The sequence below is a fragment of the Apus apus genome, chromosome 4 (genome assembly GCF_020740795.1).
Source record: "Apus apus isolate bApuApu2 chromosome 4, bApuApu2.pri.cur, whole genome shotgun sequence".
Taxonomy (NCBI): domain Eukaryota; kingdom Metazoa; phylum Chordata; class Aves; order Apodiformes; family Apodidae; genus Apus; species Apus apus.
The window spans coordinates 8,024,137-8,036,393 of record NC_067285.1 but is presented as its reverse complement, the minus strand read 5'-3'; the positions used below and the strand labels follow the sequence as shown (position 1 = coordinate 8,036,393).

General features: G+C 34.9%; 1 protein-coding gene across 8 annotated transcripts in view; it reads left to right on the top strand.

Annotated features, from left to right (window-relative positions):
• ATRNL1 (attractin like 1) overlaps positions 1–12,257 on the top strand; it is a 451,738-nt gene that overhangs the window by 228,269 nt on the left and 211,212 nt on the right. For 7 of the 8 annotated variants that reach the window (XM_051618375.1, XM_051618376.1, XM_051618374.1 and 4 more), the window contains one exon: positions 2,185–2,263. The exons of the other annotated variant lie outside the window; for it this stretch is intronic. In XM_051618375.1, coding sequence (XP_051474335.1) covers positions 2,185–2,263 — 79 coding nt within the window. The remainder of the gene's footprint in view (positions 1–2,184; positions 2,264–12,257) is intronic. 8 annotated transcript variants of the gene reach the window in all.

The window sequence follows — 12,257 nt, the reverse complement described above, 5'->3', positions numbered from 1 at the left end:
ACAGTGGAAGACTAATTTTAAAGAGTGAAATCAGTCCATCAACATTCTTTGTGACACTTAAATATTTTGTTGTAAAAAACTCTTAAGAGAAACTGTTCTAATAAGAAATACTGTGTTTGTAAAATGTTTTGTCAATTAACATGTTCTTACTGCATTAGTTCCTTTCAGTGAGAAGGGTTAACACTGAGATTCATCACAGTGTAAGGCTGGGATTTCTCTTCTGAATTCCCTAAGGTTCTTGAACTAGCACATATCTTTCACATAATTTTATTACACGTTGTTGATTCTTACAACAGTTTTCTATTGGCAGAGTGGTTCTTAAAAATGCTGAACAGCTCTGATCCATTGATCAAAACCTATCAAAATTCCAGATACCTTTGTTTTTTTAAAGAATCTGTGCCAAGAACCAATAAAATGCAGTATTTAAAATGGCCTTACAAGGAGAGAGGGAGAATATATCTTCCCATAAAAATCCCTAAGTCCCAAGGAGCATTAAAAAACTGCTAAAAGAATGCTGGTGGTTGACATTGGCTGTTAATAGGAAAGTCAAACTTTGCATCTAGAAACCAACCCTTTAACAATTTTTTTTCCTTTCAAGTTCAGAACAATCAGTTTTCTTGGACCTAAACAGACAGAATTAAGTCTCAAGTAAAAAATCAAGCTATTAATTTTAATTGAGCATTCTATGCCCAAACCTCTTCATGTATTTGGTATTTTTCTTTTTCATACTTGATCTTACTCTGGCAGTCTTTCTCAAGGGTGTTTAAAGAAGAAATTGATAAATAAGAATTTTAAAAGCTCGTAGTGAAGACTTTTAAGTGAATACACTAATATAAAGGCATATAAATTTGTGTTACTTTAACCATCAAGGAAAGCTTGTGTTGTGGAGAGTGAGTTTTGAACGTACTCCAAGCAATGGTAATTTTTGTTGTTAAATATTCAGTGGTACAGCTGATTCTGCTGCTTTCAGACCAAGGCATGATTGGGTGCTTCCATCCCATTACCTTAATAGTGAATTTAAACTACTGGTTTCTAATAGTCTCTATATTATGGATAAATATAAGATGCCATGAGCTGTTATTTCTGGAGATGTATCTTCAAAGTCCTAATTTCAGTTTTGTTTACAGCATGATACAGGGAAGCATTGGTGTTACTGCATAGATAATGGTTATATTTTGTATTTATGCACAGCATTCCACTGAACTCCTTGAGGGAGTTCTTGGCATTTCCCATACTAGTAAAAGAAAACATTCTGAAAGGTTTTGCCAAGCAAACCTCAAACAATTAAGGATGACTAGCATAGTCAATAGACACGGGTTTGTATTAATTATAAAAACACTGTGCACAGCAGATGACAGAAGGTTCTTCACACAACTAGAAAATCCAAATATTGCTATTAAAAAGCTGTCTAAATTATAAGATGTTCTGACTTCTTACATTAGGTGTCAACTTTAGGAGCCTTTTGCTAAAAGCGGTTGAGAGTTCAGTGATCTTTCTGCCAAAATCCTTTATGGACTAAATGTTACAAATACAAAATATTGCAGCAAGAGGGGAGACATGCCCTGATTGTGAACTGCAGAAATTTAATAACTTTGATTATTTTTTTCTTCCTTTTCTGTTTTTCTGGGACTGTAACATGGTAATGTTCTTTGGGATGTTTTCCTTGGGTGATTCCCTGTAGAAATACTCAATTTGATAAAGCAGACCTATTGTCGTGTGCAAACCTGGTTCCTCAAACTAATTATACTCCCTGCATAGTTATCATTCCTACATCCCAAGAAATTATTCAGAATTCAAAAACTGAGAGAAGTACAAATTAGTATCAATTTTTTGCTGTAGTTATCTTCTTTTTCCATCTGCTCAATGTGGAACGTGCAGTGCATATTTGTGGAGATTCTAGTGGGTATGTGGATGGTTGGAGCAGAGCTTTGTCCCATGCTAATGCCACTTCAAGGACACAACCACAGCTGCAGACGTGCACATTCTCTTTAGACTTTGAACTTGGATGGTTGGCTGTTGTTTGTCATCCCGGTACAGTTTAGTTTTCCTCTATTTTTGTGGGGTTTTCTCCACACTTAAATGTGTTTTCATTACCTTTGATACACTAAAAACATAAGCTTTTCCAGACTATTATGTTAAAATTACTTTTTTGTTTGTTTGTTTTGTTTTGTTTTGTAATTGCAGTTGTTTCTTATCCTTACTGCTGGTAGCTGCTGTCGTTTGGAAAATCAAACAAACCTGTTGGGCTTCTCGACGGAGAGAGGTATAAATAACTTTAAGATTATTGTGATAGCTTTATCTTACAGAATAAATTGAGAGCTTTGGTGAATAATCACACCTCCACTTTCTCCTGTATACACAATTTAAATATCCCTCTAAACATTTTTCTTTTATTTTTTTTTACCCTGGACTTTTTATGCTGAAGAAGAAAACATTGCTGCTTCCTCCTGTCAAAAATTTCCTGTCAGAAATTGTTGCAATAAGTCGCAGAAAGCTGTGTGTGTCACTGGGTACCACGGAGAAGACCTCAGTCCCTCCCTCTCCCCTTCCTTAGGAAGCTGAAGGGGGCAATGCAGTCACTCCTCAACCTCCTTTTCTCCAAACTGGACAAGCCCAGAGCCCTTAGCCACTCCTCACAGGACATTCCTTCCAGCCCTTTCACCAGCTTTGTTGCCCTCCTCTGGAAACATTCAAGTACCTTTAACATCCCTTTTAAATTGTGGGGCACAGAGCTGCACATAATACTCAAGGTGAGGCTGCACCAGTGCTAAACACAGAAAGATAATCACCTTTTTGACCAGCTGGTTATACTGTATTTAATCCCAATATTATCATTAGTCTCAAAATATTAGTGCAAATATAGTGGTAAATTGAGTGCATGGGAGATCATAGTGCCACATCTCAAACTTTCTAGGAAGCACCTGGATACTGTGACTTAGGCAGTGTTTTTATCACCAATCATGGGAACATACAGTAGGAGAGAAGCCTCTGTTTTTTAAATTCTCCCATTCTTTGTCAATATTTTTTTTTATTCTAAGCAAAATTATTTCTCTATTCATATCAGTAGTTTTGTCATTAAAACCATGGCACAATTGAAGCTCTTTGCTGTTTAAATTGTTACACCTGCATTGGAAAATTTGGCCCAAATATTTATTCCTACCTGTTTAACAAATTCTTAGACTTATTAGAGATTAAACATGGGCTTTGTATACTGCTACGTCTGTAGCATGATTCAGATGATGTATACTGATAGGTGCTATATTTAATTATTTTCTCTTTAATAAGATATGTAATCTATATAAGTGGATTTTTTCTCCTTGAAACTTCTAATCTTGATAAATTCTGGGAACGGCACTTGCTTAATGGTACTGTAATCTAGATTTGTTTTATTTATTATTTTTAAAAGCCAATTCTTTCTCTAATTATTTTTTGTTCATATACTGGCACAGGAATTTTTATTTTATTATTATTATTATTATTTTATTGTAGATCTACAGTGAATTTAAATAAGTTTTAGAAGTGTGAGGTAATGAGCACTTATACTTTTCCTAATTTTAATTCACTGAAATTATAGCTTTCTAATGCCTAGGTTTAGCTTTGAACTGGTGCCACAAAGAAAATGGTTTATTATCATAGTTTTTTCATTTAGGTATTTTTTTGTTCAGAAGACTATTCTTAAGCATATTCTCCCTATAAAGGGAAATGCTCATGTATTTGTTATTACTTGCAAACTACAGATAAAAATTATTTTGAACTACAGTATTCTCTTCAACTTACTAATATTTATGATGACTTTGTCTCAATGCTTACCTTGTTGATAGTTCCGTGAAAATTGTATTTTGATGAAGTGCAGCAATTCTTTTATTTCAGTTCTCATATTAAGAAAGTTAAGGTTTGTCAAGAACAAATACGCGTAGACGGGCTTACACATCTAGGAAGTCTAGTCTTTTTTCTGTGGTTACTCTCCTAGATGTCTGAAATGTAGTATTTTTCATGTAGTCTGTAGGCATCATCCTATAAGGAAAACATTCTCCTTGAAAAAGATTTTTTAAGTTTTCCAAGTTTTATTTTCCTAGTGAAACAAAAAGCATTTCTAAGACAAGGTGAAACCTCAGAAACATCATAAACATAAATAAGCTTCTTTGGAAGAGTAAGATGGAAAGAAGTCCTTGGCAACTGGATGAAAAGCCTCAGAAGTCCATGCTTCAGTTCTGATCCTTGGTTTCCCTTGAATATATCTAGAGAAACTTAGTTGCCTCTCATTCAGAAATGTTCCTTGTTTAATTTAAAAATTACATTAGTATGTATATCCTCCTAACTTAAATGAGGTGTGAAACAGTACCTAGAGTGTGGTAGCATTACAAAGTGTGAATATTTAAGCAAATCTCCTTTATTTTCAATCTGCTGCTGCTGTGCAGCAGCAGTTCATGTCACATACAAGTTTTGAATAACACTCTACATAATATTCTCCTTTCCTCTAGATCAGAGAAGATGTTTTCATAGGTATCTTTTTTGTAACTTTTTGGAATTGTTTCCAATAAATTGTATGATGAGCACACAAATAGAAGGCAATCTATTATTGAAAAGAATTCTGAAGCACTCTACTTTTAAAGCCCAGCCATTTAGGCAGATGAGCTTTCCATCTCTTTCATCATTCATGAAAGACAAGAATGTTTGACTCCTTAGATGTCACTTTCAATACGGACACAAACTAGAGTAAGAAGTGAAATATAAGAAGAATGCAAAAAAATATTAAAAACCATGCTGCTAATAGCTATTTAGCCATTTATTTTTCATCCCAGTCTTCTTCCTAGAGGAGAGTCCTTCTCCTAGAGGAGAAGAAACTTTGCTGTCTAGTTCTTGTGATCTTTTAGTAATGAATTTTATCAGGCTGTTGAGGTAAGCAAATAATTATTTGAAGTTTTCATAGACTTCTGTGTGTAGCTGAAAATTCAGAACCCTTTTTTGCTTTCTGACTTTAACACTTGGCTAAACTGGGTCATTATTAACTCCAAATAAAATGTAACGTAGCCTCAATCCAATGCAAAGCAAGAACAAGTTATTTGCATTGTGTAGTGGGAATGTCTCATTTTTCCCATGAATTTAGATATTTTCTCTCCAGTTTATTTCCTAATTGATTGCTTACTGAGCAAATACTGGCTTTCCACTGCTTAGATCACTGCCCAAATCTTACTGAGCAGTTAATTTGAATTTAGGCTGTACTACATGCACATGTAAGAAAATATTATATGTACATAAATAAATACATTTTGTCAGATAAACTGATGTTTATCAACACTGAATTTAACTTCCTCTTCTGCATATCTATTGGTCTTTCAGTTTATTTAGTTGACACAATTTTTCTCTAGACCAAGCCCTGGAGTTGTGATAGTTACTTTTTTTTTAATCATCAAGAAGTTTTGGTACTCGTTTTTTCTCTACTTACATTACTGCCCCTTAGCATATACTTTATCTAAGGCTTTTTGAACACGTCTATTTTTATACTTTAACTCCTGGCTGAGCTTCTCTTCTGCCTTCTGAAAGAGGAAGAAACATCAGATAGACACTCTCTCACCTTGTACCATCAAAGTTATTCTCCTTCTGCATTGAAAGAAAATAGGAGGTATGTTAATTCATAGTTCCAAAAAGATCAATGAAACTTTGAGCAGTAGAACATGAACAACCTCCTGCCTGGCATCACTTAAATACCTTCCCCCACTCTTTCCTCCTATGGATCCATGACATATAAAACAAGGGTTTTGAGACAGGCTGAGGTAAGATAGTGAGGTATTGCCCATCCGAGAGAGCTTAATCCTTGAAAGGAGTAACACAGAATAACATGAGATTATTTCCAAAGCATTATTCTTATGGCACTATCCTCCTTGAGAAACAAAACAGAAGGAACTGGGAACAGTCTCATGGGTACCAAATCTCAAATTCCTGCTTACAGAGCAGGATAATGTTTGCAGGCAAGCATGGAAATACATATAGGAGTAGAAAAAGGGCAAGATATATTTGCTTGTTAAGTAAGTTAAAGGAGTTCCTAAGTATTGCCAAGTCTAGGGGCAGAAGAGCATGTTTAGAAGAGTCTTAGATGACACAAAAGGATTGGATATTTACTCTAGGTTTTAACCTCTCATACATCTTTTTTCCTCCAAAGACTCACAAATTTTTCTACGGATACCTTTCTCAGTGAATTTCACTTGTTCACTCAATGAAGAAGTGAGCTGTCATTTGCTCCCACAAGAGATGTTAGGCCTCTTGCATTTTATACCCAGAATTCACCCAAGAGCTCATCCACAAAGTTTCAATCTGAGTCTGTTTTCCTTCCTTATACAACAATAAATGAATACATAAATAAATATATATCACCCAGATTTACTAAATAAAAAAAATGAAGAGAGTATTATTTGTTGTCTCTGCATGCTTCATATCTAAAGTACTCATTCAATCTTCTGTTGAGAATGGGCAGAAAAGAATCTGTTCATAGATCATTTTACTGAAAAGCTTGATAGGTTGCCTGCAAGTTTTCTGGTGGCTCAAGGGTTTTTTTTAATGAACTTCTTCGGATTGAAAGGCATCACACTGCAGATAAAATTTGCATCCAAATGATTTCTTATTAATAGTGTGTCAAACTTTTCTTTTTGCTGACAAGATTACACTGAGGTCACTAACAATGTTCATACAGATGGGATTATAAACCACACTGCTTCTAGTTGAGGTATTTTAGCAAAGTGTTTTTCCTTCATAAAATAAAGCATTTGCTGCTTGGATACCCTTTGTACTATTCATTCAGCCAGATATTTTATAAAATTGTTGTCTTTAATCCAGAATCATGCAGTCACTGATGTATAGACATAGTCTTCCTCTCCCTCAGACACACACAAAATACATTCATCTGCCGAGGTGTCATGTATGGTACATACATTTGTGAATATCAGATCAGTCAGCTGAAATGCAGTTTTACATATTTTCTTATGAAAATATCTATTTTACATATTATTATAATTACACACTAGAAAGAGCTTACATATCTTAAAAAGATAACTTAGACTCTTATGTCTTTCTGTAATACACTATGTCTCTTGAGAAATGTAAAAATGTTTGAAAGCATGGCATAGTATGTGTAAACTGCTTGCCTCACTTTAAAGGTTAATATCCTTTCTTTATTTTTTTTTTCATATATATAGCATTTAATTATACAGTCAGCTGTGCACCATTTGCCTGTCTGAAAGAATAGCATATACAAGCATAAAAGCATGGAATTATAGAGAATTCTTTATTTCCACAATGTGTGGGTGCCACACAACGTATTGCTTAATTTTATTACATAAGCTTATGTTTGTTTAAAAAAATCCCCAGTTTTCTAGTCTTAATTTTAATATCTTGAATATTCAAAGATTCGTAAAAACAAACAAACCAAACTGAAATAGATTACTTCCTAATAACAGTAACAATTAATGTAATAACTCTAGGCTCATTTCTATGGTAACCCAAGCAAGAACAAGAAAGTTTGATTTTGTGGATAGTACTAATGAGTGTAAAGAATATATGAATTTCAGCTTTTTTTCTACTTTATATTGTGACAGCACTTGTGTTTTCAGAGAATTCTTTTTAGAAAAGGTAATAATGGCTTTTGGTGTATATAATATTGTTTATGGAATGCAATCTGTTTAGTTTAGGTATATTAGTATAGAATGTGGTATGTTCTTGAGCAACTAATGAAGAAGCAAAAGGAGTGCCTTGGTTCATCTTCTCTGTGTTGTAATGTGGTCAAGGGACCACCAACAGTAGATGTAAGGAAACCAAATGTTAATTCATAGCATTATCATGCCCCAATGTGTAATATTATTCATGTGTGTAGTAGTCTACAGGATTATATGCTTTATCTTTAAAAGTTGTTAACCTGACAGATCACTTTCCTGGTAGCTTTTTCTCTGTTGCTTAGCAAATATCTTACACTTCTACATGTACTTACTCATAAAGTGTGTGCGTAATCCTACTGAAGTCAAAGAGCTATTCATAGGGCCAGAAGCTAACTTGTTATATTACTCAAGCTCTTCTGAAATCAATAGAGCTATGACTGCTTATTTCAACTATGAATCTAGTTTATGGAGGATAACTGGGGCATTTATTTTAGGCTGACATTTCCAGCATTCTCTCCAATCTACAATTTAGGTTCCTCTCTGAATGAACCTTTCAAGCAATATGCCTAGTGAGTTGACACTAGATCTTGTCTCAGGACTCCCTCTGCAGTCAGTACCAGAGACACTTCCAAATGACAACTTATCCCACCCAATTTTTGCAGTGTTCACTTTATACTCTGATACCTGTGGGGAGCTGACTTGTTATTAATGATATAAATAACCCAGTGAGTCAAATGTCTTAATACTGGGAGTTAATCTTTGCTTTAATTTTGTAAAATTGAAGTGGTATTTAGAATACTGTCACTTCATAAAAATAAGCATCTGATTGATTCCTATATTAGCACTGCTCACATTATGCTTATTCCCTGTAAAGAGAAGCTTTAAATGGTACCAGTGACAGACGCAATATTATATTAGAATGAGTTATTTTGGGAGGTGAGTTAAAAAAATTTGATCTAATGCAGATATCTCAAAAAATCGTACAGTGTTTATAGGATTCCATGAACAATTATCTTGAGACAAGGGGCATGAGACTGAAGAGTCTTAGTTATGGATGACTGTGTACCTCCTGCCAGAGGCATTTACCCCAGGAAGTAATCCTAGATGTCCTGTGTCAACACTGTTTATGGATTGCGATCTTTGCTAGGAATTGACCTGACTGTGTGGACTTGACTCAAGTACTGTTTGGGCCCCACACAGTTTTAAAGCCCTGTGCCCTTTAGGGGGATAGCACAGCCTCTGGAGGCAGAGATCTCTGGGAACAGTGTTAGTGTGTAGGCTGGAGGAAATGAATTATACTAAGAAAATCACCAGGAAGGAAGAGAAAAAAGCAGAAGCCAAATGATGCATCAAGTGAAAACATTCATTTGAAAACACTACAGGAATAAAATGGAAACCTTGAAGTATGGGATAAATATGTTTTAAGGAAAAAAAAAAAAAAAAAAAGTATAAGGCAAAAAATAGTAACCTGGTTTTCTTTGCAGACATTCCCTTGCACAAGTTTATCAGTTTAATCTTGAAATTATCCTGTCCAAAGGAGAATTGAAGACCATTATATTATAATACATCTTACCTCTTGAAGTTGTCATTCTTTAGAACTCACATAGGTATATAATTTTCTTATATATTGGACTATCAAATTCTTTGTCAAGGTAATTGCCTGAATAATATTTTTTTTGTTACTTATTTTTTAATTAATGCTGGAAAAAAATTTCTGAGTTGGAATTAGAGGCTTGGCTTTTGGCTTTACCTTTTCTGGGGACCAAGTTCAGAACAGAAACAAATAAAGCCAAATCAGCTGTTCAAAGATGTACATCTGAGCTATGAAAATTCATTCCTACCTCTAGTACCTCTACTCCTTTTTTTCTTAAAGGAATTACATGTAAACATGCAAGTGTACTAGGCTGAGCTTTCCAGTTAACAGGAAGGTAAAATTAGTTAAGAAGGTTAAGAAGGAAAAGGTTAAAGAAGGTAAGAAGGAAATGGTCAAAATACAAAAGTCTGAGGCAACTGGCCATTTGGCATAGCCTAAGGAGCCTTTAAGCTGTATGATCTGAGAGGTCCCTATGGGACTAGTTGTGAACCTAAGAACATTGGGATAATTTTTAGCAAACTACCTGTCAGCAAAATACTGCAGACAGTGAGAAAGGCTGCCCTTAGTGGTGCCCTGGGAAGAAGCCAGGTAACTTCTTTTGAATTTGCAAGAAGCAGAATTGCCTGGATTTGTCTCCACAGTGTTAAAGGAATCAGGACAGTAAACATGTTCTTTGTAAATGAAGGGGATTGCACCAAATAGTTGATTCATTTTTGTCTCTGAACAAAAACAAAAGAGCAGGTGTTGAATGTTGGCCCACGGTGGTAAGTGTCTACTTTACTTCTGTATTTCCGCAGTGTTTGCAGCAGAGTGTAATTTTTTTGTCCCCTGTTGAAACACAAATAAACCTTCCATTCCTCAATGCGCTGTAAGAAAGCAGTGAGTGGAGTTAGGTGCAAACAGAAACGCTTATAATCTTGGAAGAACTGTACCAGGAAGAGAGAGTGGAAAGGTTTGATGTTTTACAGTTACCTCTTTGAGGGAAATGCAAATACTCCTCTTTAGTTCTTCCTTGCCTCTTCTCAGATTTGGGAGCAATTTTAGTTGCACTGAGTTGACAGCTTTGGCCAAGGTAAGTCACCTGCAACAGGGGAAGCATCAAGGAAACAAAGTTAAAATTGTTCTTCCTCCAAAGAACAGGGACTCAACTCAAAGTCCAAAGCCTGGAAGACATATATAGCTCCTCTTTATTATTCTACTCCTTCTTTTACCTAAAGCTGTTTATTTACAGTTGAATGTTAATCAAGGCTTCTGGAAATTATATTTAATCATGGTAACAAAATTTTGATTGCTTGTAATGCATGGAACATTTGCTACTGGTCTGTAGACAGCAGATGGTAATATTGTTGATATTCTTTCACAAATACACCTACTCCCACAAATGTCCGACTTCTTGCAAATGTATCATATATAATATTATTTCTTCAGAGCTGATTTTTAGGTACACCTCTATGTGTGCAATTAAGTAGCAGTAAAGAAGGATTAACATAATGCCTGAATCTGTTCCAAAGTGTTTGCATTTTACTTTTTCCCAGCATAGACAGTCTGTGCCTTCTAAAGTAACCACACTGACCTTTTTCTTTCTAAAAGTTATTGCTGATAATATACATAATTATTCATTCATTAAAAAATAAATAAATACATTTAAGACACTGAAGTTTCATATATGTGGACAGGTCTCTGCTAAGGTCAGAGCTTTAATAATTTTCAAGGCAAAGAGAATGCAATGATCAATGCAACTGGATATTAATTAACTTCACCAACGATTTTTTCACTGTCTGCACTATTAATTGGTTTACTCTCAGCAGAACGTGTTCAGTGCCATGTATGTCAGTATTGCTATCAACAAACTCTTAAGGGAAACTTCTACACTTTCTGTAGATGCTTGTACACACAAGCATCCCTGGGTGCTATCCTTCTGAACAAACACTGGCTGTGTAGTTCATTTGGGCACCTTCTAGACTTCTACCCTTCTGCCCTTCTCCAGGGAGAAGGAAGTAAGTATATGGTGACAGAATAGGCACATCTTTGGTTATTTCTTGAGGAAGTTGCAAATAAAAGTGACAGTGGAACTTTAGGCTGGGAAAATGAAAACAAAACAAAAACCCTTTCAAAGAAAACATGGGTGTAGGTCAGAGTCTACAAAAAGGAAGAGTAGTTGCTCATTCTCAAGGACATAGTGGTGCAATGTTTATCTTTCCTGGAGCTCTAACAGTTCACAAACAATAGTTGAGAGTTAGTATGGCCTGATATAAACTAAGCTCATTACGTTCCTTTTCAACAGATAATTAATAATTAACATATAACCTTTGGCATTCCTTTTATCTTCAAGTATTGACAGAAGTCGCATAAAAACATACTGTGTGTGGAAAAAATGCTTTGAAATGCAAAATTTAATTCAAATTAATGTAATTTTATTTTAGAACAGTTGTATAGTAGCAAAAGTACCACAGGGAATATGAATATTTGAACAGACCATTATTTTTATCCATGCAGTATAATTTATACAGAAGTAATTTCTGGAAAACAGAATACTATTTGATATTTTGGTTGGATTTTACTGGATTGAGTGCACCATGGCAGTTAAATAGTAACATCAGTAAATTGCTGTAGACTGCTTTGACAATCAATTGACCCGCTTGTAGTTAACAAAAATGAAACCACAATGAACCCTGGAGCCTGAGCTTTTTTGGCTTTCAGTGCTCCATATACATTTTGAAAATCCCAGTTAATTAGATTTACAGTATCTAAACAGCTGTAGTTTCTTAGTCTTTTATATTTGTTCATCCATGGTCAAGGAAGGAATAGTATGTCCTGGTCAGTAAAACTTTGGATTTGGAAGACTGTAATTTGCTTCCTGTTGTTATAGGTGCCCTTGTGATTGTTTTCGAACAATCCTGTTACTCCCTAGGCAATTTATTTAGAAAACTGTCCATTTAGGAAATGCACACTAGATTACTCTCATACTCTGGGTGCACTACTTTCTTAATTTCGGTGTAACCTCTTAGTCTGGGAAC